The 15,363-nt window shown below is 44.6% G+C and overlaps 1 protein-coding gene across 1 annotated transcript in view; it reads right to left on the bottom strand.

Annotated features, from left to right (window-relative positions):
* Positions 1 to 12,527, bottom strand: part of ME2 (malic enzyme 2) — a 37,583-nt gene extending 25,056 nt beyond the window's left edge. Inside the window, exons 1-2 of the mRNA XM_008166037.4 lie at positions 12,306 to 12,527; positions 2,529 to 2,650 (exon numbers count right to left, since the gene is read on the bottom strand). Coding sequence (XP_008164259.1) covers positions 2,529 to 2,636 — 108 coding nt within the window. The 5' untranslated portion in view covers positions 2,637 to 2,650; positions 12,306 to 12,527. The remainder of the gene's footprint in view (positions 1 to 2,528; positions 2,651 to 12,305) is intronic.
* Positions 12,528 to 15,363: the final 2,836 nt, after the last annotated feature.

Below are 15,363 nucleotides of genomic sequence, written 5' to 3'. Positions count from 1 at the left end.
AAAAGGTGGGGGGTTGGGATCTGGGTCTGCAAATTTCATCAGTTGGCATCTTACAGCTTTTAATATGGCATTTAGTCCCCATTATTATGGGTTCCAAGTCCCAAGTGGTAAGGGAGACAAAATATTAAGTAACATAAGTGAATGTGACAGCAACACAACTAGACCTGCCAACAAAAGATCCTACAATGAGATGACAATCTCAGCAGGTTCACAATAATGGATACTGAAGTCTATTATTTATCCATGCATCAGGTGCAGCAGTGCAATTTTTCCTCACACCACCCCAGTCATTGGTCTCATCTCCAATACAGCAAGACAATTGCAAGGGTAAATCAATTTCCTTCCCTAGTCAGACATTAATTTCTCTGCTGAGCTGCTGAACAAGGGACCCCATTTAGTATTGCTACTTGTTCCCTAACAGACAAGTGGTATCACCTAGGATAACAGACTCCTCATAGGCCAGAAGGTTCTTTATTTCATTGTCATTTGTCTGAGTCAAAATTGATACTTTGAATTAAGTGCGACAACAAATTTCTTCCCTTCAAATATTGCATTTTGCTCCATTTATCATAAAACTACATCCTTCAAAAACAAAACGTAGAAGCTACTGCCACAAGCAATCATGTATTGTTTTCCTTTCTGACCATTGGTGCACAACCAGTGCTTGGAAAAGCTTGAGGGCTTTGAAATAATTTCCACTGGTCTGCCAAGAGCTTTTAGCTCGGAGAAGTCACAAGACTTTGTATCTTGACAAATCACATAATTCTCCTCACGCTCCACTCCCACTTCACTTTCGACATGATTTTAGCAGGTGCTCAGTTTCAAAGCACTAGAGAGCTCTATCTGTCTAGGTTTATACAGCACTCATCCCTGTGGTATCTGAGCACCCTATCAAATTATATAAATCCATTTAAGTGGTCTGAACAAAGACATATGTTTTGTCTTCTCCTTCTCCTTTCAGGGGTAGTTAGGAGTCACTCGTTATATCTCACGATTCTTTTCTCCACCATTCCAGGAGCAGCAGAGTAATGAGTTTTTTTCTCCTATTATGGGTAGGATGCAACAAAGAGACAGGTGTTATACTTTCCTCCAGGCCAATCAAGTTTGTGATCTTCCTCATCTTTTACAGAAGAGAGTTCACAGCCTTGGACCAGCTGCCAAAAAAGGCTGTCTTCAGCTCCCATTACCCCTATCTTACCTCTTGAGAGTTTCATTGTCCTCATGGATTGCAGCTGCCCTTGAAAAATCTTCTTCTGCAGTTAAGAGGCTGTTTTCTTAGGGTGAAATTCCTCCCCAATGCAGAGGGCCAACACAATGTCAACATACAACTTTAGTCCCACTTAAACCCTGTTTCTAAGTTGTGTGAAGACCTTTTGCTGGCCCTCTTTATGGGGGTGTTTCACACTGAGATGGCTTAGTTCTAGCCCACGGACAGCTAAGAGGACTTAGAGTTAGAGGTTAATACTTTCTACCACTGGAAAGACAAGATTCCAAGCTGGTATCACAGATATAAAATATTGGTCTTGAGCTTTAGTATTTCTTGAAAATACTAAAGCCAAGTTGGAATTCAACTTGACAAAAGCAAGAGGATAATCAGAAAGATGGGATTTTTAATTCATGATGGGGGATGGAAATATAAATTCATGATCCATTTCGGTCCATTTCAGAGTCATAAGATTTTACACATTGTAAATTTCATGAGTTCAGCTATTTAAATCTGATATTTCAGGGTGTTGCAATTTTAGGGGTCCTGATCCACAAAGGAGTTGTGCGTGTAGCGGGGGTTCACAAGGTTATTGTTCGGGAGGTTGCAATACTGCTACCCTTACTTCTGCACTGCTGCTGGGGAGGGCGCTGCCTTCAGAGCTGGGCAACTAGAGAGCAGTGGCTGTTAGCTGGGCACCCAGCTCTGAAGGCAGAGTCGCCGCTATCAGCAGTGCAAAAGTAATCATGGTATGGTATTGCCACCCTTACTTCTGCGCTGCTGCTGGAGGGGCACTGCCTTCAGAGTTGGATGCCCGGCTAACAGCCGCCGCCCTCCAGCCGCCCAGATCTGAAGGCAGCGCAGAAGGGTGGCAATACAGCAACCCTCCTAAAATAACCTTGTGACTCCCTGCAACTCCCTTTTGGGTCAGGCCCCCCAATTTGAGAAACGCTGGTCTCCCCCGTGAAATCTATATAGTATAGGGTAAAAGCACACAAAAGACCAGATTTCATGGGGGAGAGCAGATTTCACGGTCAGTGCTGTGTTTTTCATAGCCATGAATTTGGTAGGGTCCTAGTTATGCCATTGGAAATCAGGGATTTGTAGGCGTGAAAATGGCAGAAAGTCTTTGTTGCTAGCCCTAAGATATTAAACTTTAAATCACCACTGAATCCTCAGTCTTGTATATCTTTTGTGGCACTGATCCAGCACTGAACAGAACGAGTCCCTGACCTCACATCAGTATCATTTTCAATCCCAGAACAAGGTCCACAGGACTGTTACTAGCTGGAGATAAGATGTTCGATAAATGCACGCTACTAACCTTGTTTGTTCTTGGATTTAACATCAGCGGCTTGCCTTTTTCTTTCGTGTGCACGGTGCGACATGCCAGTGCACAGGGAGTGGCAACTACTCTTAATCGGGAGAGCATTTCTTATAGTTCACCTGAGAAAAAGGAAATGAAATAAATCAAATATAAAAACACTTAACCACATGTTCACATTTCTATGCCTGCTAACATGAGAGAGAGAAACCGATACACATCAGATAGTGCTAGCCTGGGGAGGCATAGGCTGTAACCAATAATATTTTGTGGCAGCCAGTAAGAAGAAAGTGGAGAGTATCTCTGTAGAAGAGGGGAAGGGGGTCCTCACCTTCTGACTTGGATTTGTGGCTTGAGCTGCATGCACACAGCAAAATGACAAGGCTTGGACCTGAGTCTCAGTGGGACTCGGGCTCTATCCCCCTATCAGCATCCTAAGACCCAGTTCCTGAGTGCTTGCTGACTCATGTCAGACTAATTTGCGTGGGGACAGAAGTGGTGGTTGGGCTCAGACTTGAGTCAGAGCCCGGGCTTAGTGAGCAATGTAGACAGACCGTGAGTTGACAGAATGCTGGAAAATTGGTACATTTATTACTATACAGGGGACTGTATTCAGTCAGCATGTGCCATGAATTACCTGATAGTTGTACCCTGTACTTAGAATAGAAAACTGCTGCTGGCCAATATTGACCTTTTAATGGCAACCAATGAACTTGCCATCAGTGTAAACACCAAGGAGGAGAGAATTATATAGGATAGTACAGAAAAGGACAATGTAGGCTGAATGTCAGGAAAAACTTCCAGACAGAGAAAATATATTGGCCTGTGCTATAGTCTCCTAAGGGAAGTAATGGAAACCCTGTTACTTAGCACATTTAAAACTAGACTAGAGAAAAACTAGTAAATGTAAAATAGGCAAAAAAACAGATAAACTAACAGGTCTCTTCCACCTCTAGACTCTTATTTCAGTCCTTAAAAAATGGAGCTCTACTGGGACAATTGGTGGGAATGCATTTCTGCAGGCTGTAATTTTCCAGAGCCTCCCTGAAAGATCCTGTTTGTGTTTCCTTACAAACCTAGAACCTAATCCTATGAAGTGCTCAATGTCCTCAGATCCCATTGGTTCAATTATTATTTGGATTGCGGTTAGATTGCAAGATCTTTGGGGCAGGAACTACCACTTAGACATTTGTACAGCACCTAGCACAGTGAGGTGCTGGCCTGATAGGCCTCTAAGTACCACCATAATATAAATGTTTAATAATAATTGCAATCCCAGAGGCTTAAAATAGGATTGTGGCCCATTGTGTCAGGAACTATACAAACACATACAAAGACACAGTCTAAAGAGCTTACTGTCTAAAAAGACAACAGATGAAGGATGCAGTGTTGATAATCCTCAGAGCTTCACAGTACGGGGCCAGGGGTAGCAGATTTTTATTATATTTTAATGCTTTGCTCCTGTGTTACATCAAAGCCAGGCTTTCCCAGTCAAATACAGAGCTGGGTTAGCTTTCACATGCACACGTTTGCTTTCATAAGGCACACACATTTGTTCAAGTGAGCAATAATATGCTCACGAGATCAAAACTAACTGAATAATAAGTTGCACAGGGAGCCACTACTTAGTAACAAATTCAAGACTATCAAAAGGAGTGTAAACCATTTTTGAATAGTGAAATGCTACCTGGTTTGGTTTTTTTTAAATGATTTATAGGTGGACCACAAATGATATTAGAGAACGACACTATCTTAATCAAACATAACTTGAATATTTGCGGCAGAAGTTATAATGTCTTTTAAATTACCTAATCAGCTGTTAAATACTATACGATGGAAGGGAAATACCATAAAGTATAATCTGATGATAACAATTTCCTTGAAAACCATTCAAAAGTATCTAACAAAATGCTCAGGAAAATTATCTCCCTCTCTGCCCCCCACATATTTGCATTTCTGCATTGCCCACAGAGTAGAGTTACAAACACCAGAATTACCAACTGACTGGTCAACCACACACCTCACTTGGAACCGGAAGTACACAATCAGGCAGCAGCAGAGACAAAATGAACAAACAACAACAACAAAGGCAAATACAGTACAGTGCTGTGTTAAATGTAAACTACTAAAAAAATAAAGGGAAAGTTTAAAAAAAAGATTTGACAAGGTAAGGAAACTGTTGCTGTGCTTGTTTCATTTAAATAAGATGGTTAAAAGCAGCATTTTTCTTCTGCATAGTAAAGTTTCAAAGCTGTATTACGTCAATGCTCAGCCGTAAACTTTTGAAAGAACCATAACGTTTTGTTCAGAATTACGAACAACCTCCATTCCCAATAACTCTAAGGTTCTACTGTAGCAGAACGCTACCCCTATTTACACAGCAACTGTGCTCTGTTTCTCAATCACTGCTCCTTTGTATCTATATGTCTTTCACTTTACGGAAGTGTGATTTGAAGCACATACGTGCGGTGGGTTTGTTGTAAAGTATATTAGTTTAGTGTTTGTAGACAGACTAATGGAAGTCTTGTTAGTATTAAAAACAAATGCTGCTTTTAACAGAGTAATTCCTCACGAGGTGGTGGTGGACGACTAAACACAGCTGGCCTGTCAGAATTAATCAGCAGTGCTGTCAAAAATAACTTTGTAAAGAACAGGGTCTGATAAAACAAAATTAAATTCATGCTACAACACTGTCATCGTTTGGGCATGGCAAATTCAATTTTGAGTACAGGTTAAATTCTAGCCACTTGTTTGCCATTATTATGCAATTCCAAATCAATGCTCTGTACATATGAAGCCAAAAATTATTTGAGATTGCAATGCAAAAGTAACCCTTAATACGGTATACATCAGCATTGTCTGAGACTGGTTTCATTTTCTCAATACTAAATATTGTAAACAAGGAACTATAATTAAGACAAACAAAACACCCAACCCTGTAACTGAATTCAATTACCTAACTGCAACGAATGAGCACTTATGAACTAAACAGTTCTCCCTTTCCTCTTTTGAATGCAGGAGATTTAATTCCAGGTACTGTATATCCCAATAAAATGGATTAGTCACTTTTTTTTGTCCTGAACTATCCTTCCTCAGGTCTATTACTTATTCATTTCTATTTCATCCTATCTCTCTTATCATTCCCCTGAACTGACCTCCCTTGTTCCATGCTCTTCAATTCACTTCCTAATTTCCAGCTCACATGGACCTTTGCATTTTAAAATAAAGGCCTAAATCTTGCTCCACAAAATTCTTTGACTTCAGTGGGAGTTACAGACATATTCAAAGGCAAAACTTAACCTTATTTTTTTTAAATATAAATGAAAGCCACAGTTATTTACTTCTTTATAAAAGTTTAGTAAGGGGCAGACCTTCCAACTGAGAAACTGAAGGATTGAACATCTGTAAAATTACAATTTGGATTTGCAGCACAATAGCTGTTCAGCTGAAGAACAATCACAGGGCAGTGCTAATACCTTTTAGATAGTTTGTAAGTGGGTGCTGGAAGGTTTTGTAGAAGAGTGTTTCTAAAGAGGGATCTGAGTTGAGGTGGTGATGTTTTGGTACATAAGACAACCAGAAGAAGGAGGGAAGTCAATTGTGAGAAAAAAAATATATAAAAGGAAGTGAAAGCAGAGATGTAAGCAGAGATGCAGTTGTGAACAGGGATAAGAAGAGAGAACACAGGAACTGAAAGAGGAATAAAATGCCATCTAAAACCTGTCCGCATAATCAAAACTAGACTTTTTTTTCCTTTTTCCTTTCAGTAACTGATAGTATAGTAAGCAACAGCCCTAAGCAGAACAGTGTTATACAACCAGATTTGATTCAATATAGCCAGTATTTTTTAGCACAATATTGTTTACATTCTGTGTCACTGTTTAACTGAGTCTACATTCTTCAGCATATTGGATGACCGTTTTCTGCAGTGGAGTATCTTATCGGGAGGCATCTGGCCAGTTCAAACTAATTATTAGTATTATACAAGTGCACTTATCTAGAAGCAAATGTTTTTGTTAGCACAATTATAGATTTGTTAAATTTCAAAGGCTGCTTTTAGGGAAAAATATTCATTATACTTTTAAAGGTACAATTACATTCCCAATTGAATCATGTAGTTCCCAGAGCGAATTAAAGCAAAGTCTACTTCAATTAACATTGAGGCTATCTGGGTCACGAATTACAGCTTTAATACTTCTAATAATTTCAGCAGAGTTGCAATTCATGTTCAAAGGCTTTGCAGCCATCCTTCAGTTTCAATGACAATTGATCATAAAAATAATATTTCAAGTATTTCTTCCTATACAAAATTTCAGAGTGCTGGGATGAGCAAATTAGTACCATTTTCCTTTAGTATACAGAATGCACGTATCAATAACTAGAATCAGTAATAAACATTTTAAATATAGGGTGAAACGCTTAATTTAAAGGATTGAACAGGCCTCGCTAAGCTTCCTGATTTTCTAGGAAAACATAATGTTTATTACATAGTACCACCTTTGGCCCAGCCAGCATAGTCCCATACAGCAGGAGCAATTGTTTTGTGAATCTGTACAGTCCAGAATCATGGCTAAGCCCCTTTACTTTCAGTTTAAACCAATTTTTACTGAAAAATTCTTGGGTTTTACAAAAAGTATTATTCAGTTTTTTTCTGATTTTCACCCAACTTTTGTATCATTCAAATCTATAAAAATAACTTATTTTATTAGGAAAATACAATACATTGCATGAGATATATGTATTACGATAATACATTAGTCTGTGGGTATGTGCAAAGCTGCCTGTTGAAGTAAGGCTATGTGCTAGTCTAGAAGACGCACACAATAAACAAACAGGCACGCACGCAAGCTCTGAAGAGCGTGTGCATCTGAACATACTGATAAATCTCACACCCACCATGTACACATTTCAAGCTGTTAGCAGATAACGGTTTAAAGATTTGACATACTAAAATGGGAAGAAAATGAAAATCTGTATCAGAATACATTTCAGAGCATGAGGAAATATTCAACAGTTTAAAAAAAACAAGAAAAGGGTGAAGTTGAGTGTATGCGCTGCAAACGGTGTGGCCCAATTATTAAATGTAAATATCTATAGGCTAATAGTTCCAAGTCTACAACAGTAAACTGTTTATTCAAATGAAAAGTTTTATTTGGGGATTAGAGATGTATTGTTTTCTTAAACTCAGAGGTGGCACTGTGTTTTGAGTTCTCTTTTAGTTCTGCAGCAAACCACATTGATGAACGGAATTCAAAGCATTAATCTACTGAATACCTTTCCCCTGTCTTTCTATCCACCAAAATAAACTCTGATATTTACCCAGAAAAATTATTAATCTTTTTTTTTGCATTGATTTCCACCCATTTTTGTTATGGTAATAAACACTGATAAATTCCTGGGAAAAATTAAATAAAATAAAAATTGAAAACCAAGGGCCTAATCATGGCACAAGTATGGAGGTTTGGAGTCTTTTGTTAACTAAACATGGCTAATCTTCCCAAGTATGACACATACATACATACACACACACACACACACACACCTCATCATTTTAGCAGATATAAAGCAGACTACAATTACGAAATTGGGCAAGTTCCAGGTCTGACTGAACTTCCCTTTAGAGGTCTATTAAAAAAACAAAACAGCTTCCCTCCACCTAGCAGATTCCATCAGGGCTACTTCACTTGGAGGAAAGTGCTTTGCTGAGTGTGAGATATGGGGCAATTTCCATTTGACTTAAGGGTGGCCTTAAATTACATACGTGTATGTATGAGAGAGCTGAGAGTTCATATTTGGGAGTCAAGTGTTCTGGATCCTATTCCATGTTCTGCCACTGATTCACTCTGACACTGGGCTAGTCATGTCAATGCTGTGTGCCTCGGTTTCCCCAGCTACAGAATGGGGATATTTTGGTACCCGTCGCAGGAGTTATAACACAGTTTTAATTGACATCTGTAAAGTGCCTTTGGATTCTCAGATGAAAGAAGGTGCTATAGAGTTAGAAAATATTATACAATGCATTTGCAGATGCTGACTATCTCAAACAGCAATAATAAACAGGCCATCTGAGACAAAGGTGAATTTTAGACCTATTTTTCCCTGATCATTGCATGACCAAATCAATCCAATAGTGGTTCTGTAACCTCCAACAAGGAGGAGAAACACTAAATCTAAAGTATTTATGTGGGGAACATGCCTCTGACCTACACAGTTTGAGACATTCAGCACAGGAAATACCACCAGTTCAATTTAAAAAAAAAAACACAAAAAAAACGAAGACTGCAGGATACATGTAGACTTTACTTGTGACATTAGACATTCTCACAGTCCAAACAGAAAGAAGTACTAGATCACAAGGCTATGACTACACTACAGACCTTACAGCAGCACAGCTGTCCCGATGCAGCTGCGCCATTGTAAGGTCTCCCATATAGCTGCTCTATGCCGACCGGAGAGAGCTCTCCCGCCGGCATAACGAAACCATCCACAATGAGAGGCAGTAGTCATACGCATCGACTTCTAGTTTTCCCTTAGGGTGCTCCACCCCTGCTCTGCCATGAAGCCCTGCCCCCACTCCCCCCCAAGGCCCTGCCCTGGCTCCGCCTCTTCCCACCCCCACTCCACCCCCTCCCCGAAGCCCCCGCCCACCACTCACTGCTCTCCACCCTCCCCCAAGCCCCTCCCCAATTAGCTTAGTGGGGGCACCAAACAGCTGTAGCTGGTGGGTGCTAAGCACCCACTATTTATTTCTGTGGGTGCTCCAGCCCCGGAGCACCCAGGGAATTGGCACCTATGGCGGTACCTATGTCAGCGGGAGAGCGTCTTCTGCCAACACAGTGCTGTCCACACTGGTGCTTTTGTCGTTGAAACTTATGTCGGTCAAGGGGGTGGGGTTTTTTCACACTTGTGACCGACAAATGATTTACTGACAAAGGTGCTAGTGTAGAGAAAGCCTATGTCTAAAGATATCAAGAGGCTCATAAAAGCTCTTATCTCACCACCCAATGTGAGAAAAGTCTTTAATAGGGTAACTGATCTGGCAGTTACTGTTCTGCAGTTCTTAATACAATGATCTTCTTGGGTTCTAAAACAGCCTTGCCTTGTGTCAACAGCGCTATTTTGTGGAAGGTGCTGTTCTGTTTCAGGGTTCAGTCCTGCAAAGGCATGTGCTTAACTCTACTACCATGAGTAGTTCCACTGATTTCAATGGGAAGTCTCATGGTAGGAAAGTTAAGCACTGGCATAAGCGTGTGACGGATTGGTGCCCTAGTCTGAAGAATTCTCATAAGGATTGTGGATAGTGAACTGCTCATGAGGCTTCCTTCAAGCGTGAAGGGCCTTAACCCAGCAGAACCAGCATGGTTTCACTGCAAAAAGCCGGCTGGGGAGAGACAGTAAGTTTTCAGAACAATATTCTGAGGTATTCCCTGGGCTCACAGCTGTGCAACAGACAGGGGACACAGTGGGGGAGGAATGAAACAAAACCAGAGGATCCATGGTCATTGTTCCGTCCTGTTCCAGTAGCAGTTCCATAGCTACCCTACGCGTGGAAGAGAAAATACTCTTCTGCAGAAAAGCCCAGAACGGAGCCTATTTGGGTTGCATGCTAAAATTAGATGTAGCCTAAATAGCAGCACTGTTATAAGCAAGGCTCAGTCATTCCAAACATATTGAACAGCCAAATACGTCTTTTTAAAATGTGTTCCCTCCTGAACAACAAAAAGACACTGAAAACACATACCTAAATTAGATACCAGCTCATGCAACAGTTGGAAATGGTTCCCTCCATTGTTACTATTGAAATGGAAACTTCTGTTGCAATCTAGTAGAACATTTAATGAGCACCCACGGAAGCACAGCATGCTATATATGCAGTGACAATGGCTTTTAGAGCCTACGAGCCCTAGTCATAGGCTAAGGGTACGTCTATACTTACCTCCGGGTTCGGCGGTAAGCAATCGATCTTCTGGGATCGCCGTCATCAACGGGGGAGCCTGCCTGCCGTGTGTGGACCCGCGGTAAGTACCTTGTAGTTCGAACTAAGATACTTCGACTTCAGCTACGTTATTCACGTAGCTGAAGTTGCGTATCTTAGTTCGAACTGGGGGGTTAGTGTGGACCAACCCTAAGGCCCCATTGTGTTTGGTGCTGTACAAACCCAGAACAAAAAAGGACAGTCCCTGTCCCAAAGAGCTTACAATTGGTAGTTTCATCAAATTCTCGGTTTATATGAGACAAGCTTCTAGTTTCTTGTCAGGTATCATCCAGCGGATCCAAATGACACCAACGTATGTTATTTCCAAGGAGTCACGATGAGCATAGAAGGCCCTTATATATTAAAACCTGAGCATACCAAGCTCATGACCACATATATGTACATACACACATCAACAAGCAGATATTCAATCGTCACAATGGTAACATTTTTCTGGAACAAAGAATAGTTCTTCTACCATAGCTTCATCAGATCTTAAAAGAGTTTCTTTTAACTGACTACTGGTTAATGCTATTACTTCACTTTCTCAATTTTACTCATACAGAACACAAGCATCTAAATGAACAGTGTAATAATAAGATGAAATCTAACAAGAATGCAACAATGGTATTTCAAATCATCACTGACATTTATTTTACCAGATAGACAAAGACAGGTCAAACCAAGGCTTGCAGAAGCTAGTTCTAAAAATACCAGCCGGCCTAACATTTCCTACTCAAATGCTGCATCAGCATTTCCACTAATTATGAACTTTTACTTTCAGTGCTTTATGGCTCTGCCATAAAAATTCATTCCAGGTTCAATGTCAGCACACAAACTGTCAGCTCAGGGACAGGGCTTCAGATATTTCAACAGTATCTAAGTGTCTTTTCACACTGGCCTGACTCAAGAGGTTTCTATTTACATCAGCAAAGTCTTGCAACTGATTAGTTTGTCATTTGCATTCTTACTTTTGCTATTCTGGAAAAAAGAACACATGAATAACCAACCCGTTTTACTGTGTTAACAACATACTTCTTGCTTCCTTTCATAAAAAGATTAAGTTGTTGACAAGGAAGCCGCCTGTCTGGGGGAAACACTCCCTTGCTGGCTGAGCAGAGGGAATATTAGATATACCAGCAAGAGATCCAGAAGACTGCAAGCAGCTCCCATAGTTACTCAAACGGTTTAATCTCAAGAGGCGGCATTTGAATGGAGTAGTTTGCAGGAAGTGGAGCGAGAACAAAGCCTATGTGAGCAGGAGGAACGGTACTCTCGCTAAAGGGGAAATAATTTTCAGTGCAATCTAATTGCAGAACCAATTTGCTCTCCAGAGGCATCTTGTGAGTAAGCCATCCTTAGGCAGGGACAGTTTAGCAGTAGCAAGACACACAGAACCCTCATCATCCTACATCAATGTGAAAGTGACTTATAGGTGTAGCAGCGATGCTCCTGTTAGAACAGGACAGAGCAAGCAGGATTTATTATAACAGAACTGCTCCCTCAGAAGTGCTGCCTATAATCCTGGTATTTGTGAAGGCTGCGACTGCAATAATAAATAACAACAGCCCAGGCAGTTTAATTATAATCTTGACCACAGCCTGAACCAAACACTGCGGCTCTCACCGATGCCACACACACACACACACCAGGGAGCAGACAGGGCGCCCCAGAACAAGGCTCCTGAGGAGGAAGAGATTCAGGAAGGAAATGGTCAGGAAACAAAGTCTTGTACAAAATGCCCCCAAATGGGTCCTTAAAAGACTTATAATGCTCTTAATATTGAAATGGAAAATAATTACCAGGGCAGGATCTGCTACCTCTTCCTCCTGCTGCTGCCCTCTGTGTGATGCTGCCCCAGGACTTGAACCGACCTCGGTCTCTGCACCAGCCAGCAGTTCTCCTCCGCCAGAGATCCTTCCCCCTCGGTGCCCTGCACGGAATGAAGCAGACAGGGCAGAGCCTGGGAGGGACACTCCAGAGGGCGGGGCGTTCCCTCTGACTGACAATTCAACTCAACTAGTGAGAGGTGGCGGATGGATGACGCTCCGCTATTGGGCTCCCGACGCCGCCGGCAGGGAGGTGGGGCTGAGAGAGGGAGGGAGCAGCTGTTGCTGAAGATGCTAATAAGGCCAATAGGGACAGCCAATCAGCGTGCGAGATGAGCAGGGACACGGAGGTGGTGGGGGGATGGTTTAGCCTCGGCTCCATGAAGAACAGACCGAGGGTGGGGGAAGGTTGGTGGTGTTATTTGCAGGGATGGAAAAGGGGTGAGGGTGGGAGAGGTGATTATGGGGTGGCTGGGGGACTGAGGTGGTGGCAGGTGGAAATGGGGCAGTGGGTGGGGGGATCTGAGGCCTGAAGGGGAGAGGACACCACAGTGCATGGAATGTAGGGAACTTAAGGACTAAAACAAGGGGCATTTGAGAGGTAGGAGCGTGAAGCCTTTCTGGGTTCATCCAAACCAAGCCAACTTTAGACATAAGTAAGGCTGCATTAGGGTTACCATACGTCCGTATTTTCCCGGACATGTCCGGCGTTTTAGTTCTTAAATTGCCGTCCGGGAGGAATTTTTAAATATCTAAAAACATCCAGGAAAATACGGACATATGGTAACCCTAAGTCCAAAGTCCCGGGGCTGGCGACGCTTCCTGTGGCAGCCCCCAGCGCCTGCCCGCCGGCAGGAGCCTGCAGTGTGGGCGGCCCCTAGGGACAGAGGTGGAGGAGGTCTCTGCGTGCTGCACCGGCTCCCTCCTGCCCAATCAGAGCTGTGGGCGCCGGCAGTGGACTGAGAGACCTCCACCTCCCCCACCCCCCGACCCAAACCTAGAACCCAGAGGAAGCTGCCGGATGCTTCCCGGGAGTCGCCCCAGGTAGGCACCGCCGGGACTCCCCACCTCGCCCCCCAGCAGGTCCCTCTGGCTCTTAGGGTCGGGTCGGGGGGGGGGGGGAGGCAGAGGGCTCTCTGCACGCTGCTGGTGCCTGCAAACCTCGCTCCGCGGCTCCAGTAGCTCCCATTGGCGCTGTTCCTGGCCCATGGGAGCCACAGAGCTCGCACTTGTGGCAGACGCAGCACGTGGAGACCCCTCGGCTGCCCCTGATCCTCGGAGCCAGAGGGACCTGCGGCAGGAGGGGTGAGTAGACGAACGGGGCGGGGTGAAGAGGCGAGTGGTGAGCAGCGGGGGTTGAGTAGGTGAGGGGTGAGTAGGTGGGGGGGCGTGAAAAGGCCAGCGGCGGGCAGCAGGGGTTGAAGAAGTGAGCCAACGGCGGGCAGGGCTGAGGAGGCAAGAAGCGGCGAGCCAGCAGCTGGTGGGGGTTCTCGGGGCGGACAGGGGAGTTTCGGGCAGGGGAGTTAGGAGGTGAGTGGCAGGTAGGAGGAGGCGAGCAGTGGGTGGGGGACTGAGGAGGCATGCAGCAAGCCAGCGGCAGGCCAGGGGGTGAGGAGCGATGCGGTGGCGGGGCCGAGTGGGGAGGGGGCGGGACCTGGGGCAGAGTGGGGGCGGAGCATGGGGTAGCAGGGGTGGACTGTGGGCGGGGCCGACACTCCCCATGGAGTGTCCTTCTTTTGAATGTTCAAATATGGTAACCCTAGGCTGCACGTCTGTCACGGAGGTCGCAAAAGTTACAGATTCCGTGACTTCCATGACTTCTGCAGCAGCTAGTGTGGCTGACCCCAGGACCTGCTGCTCATGTGGCGCCGAGACAGCAACACTGGCCGCTGCTGGAGTGGCCCCCACAGCCAGACGGTCGGGCAGCCCTTCACTTAGCCGCGCTGGCTGCCACTGGAGCAGCCCGGGGGCCAGCCCCATGAGCCACTGCTCGGGCAGCCTCAGCCCCAGGGACCACCTGAGCAACAGCTGGTGCTGCGGGCCCCGTGGACAGCCTGAGCAGCAGGCAGTGAGGCTGGCCCCAGGGGCCCCCCAGAGAAGCAGCTCCCAGGGGCCCCCCAGCTAAGATTTAGTTAGGAGTATTTATAATAAAGTTCATGGACAGGTCACGGGCCATGAATTGTTGTTTATTGCCTGTGATCTCTCCATGACTTTTACTAAAAATACCCATGCCTAAATCATAGCATTAGACATAAGCAATTGTTTGGGGCATAGGTGCCAACTCCGTGGGTGCTCCAGGGCAGAAGACATTCCTACAAGAAACAGCATATTAAATACAGCCTATTGTTAAGTGACTCTTAATCATGGCAGGCCGGGGTCCCATGGCCCAACAAAATTAGACCTATCCCAGGGCCTGGAGGAAGAAGGGATGTGGAGAAGAAAGGGACCAGAAATCATAGACGTTGGGGATTCAGTTGGGGGCTGTTCTCTGTTGCTTGCTTCTGTTTGAATTTAGCATGTTACTGTATTATGCATGAATGAGCTGGGACACATCACAATGCATAGCACAATAGTGATCTATATTAATAACACAAGGGTTGGCAAATGACAGAAGCAGGGCTGTAACTAAGGCGGGGCGAGAGGGGCAGCTGTCCAGGGTGCCAGCAGGAATGCAAAAAAGGGGACAGCTCAGGATCGGGCCCAGCATGTCAGTGCCCGCTGCAGGATTGGGTCCAGCAGCATCGGCTGGAGTCCATGGGCATAGTTTGGGCCGGGGGGGGGTGTTGCCCTCCCCACCCAAACAGAGACCCAGCCCAAGAAGGGAGGACGTGACACAGAACTGCTTCTCCTGCCAGGACACCACCGCCTGAATCCTAGTGAAGCTGGTCAGCTTCCCCTTCTATGTGTGCTGGGTGCCCTATATGGCCACCATCCTAACAGTGAGTGCCCGAGGGAGGCCAGGGCAAGGGGGTGAGTGATGAGGGATATGGGGGAAGGGAGGTGTGGTGGGGGGGGGGAAGGAAGGGGATAG

Source organism: Chrysemys picta, chromosome 6, assembly GCF_011386835.1.
Source record: "Chrysemys picta bellii isolate R12L10 chromosome 6, ASM1138683v2, whole genome shotgun sequence".
NCBI classification, from domain to species: domain Eukaryota; kingdom Metazoa; phylum Chordata; order Testudines; family Emydidae; genus Chrysemys; species Chrysemys picta.
The sequence above is the reverse complement of the archived record's forward strand: the minus strand, read 5'-3'. Positions and strand labels throughout refer to the sequence as shown.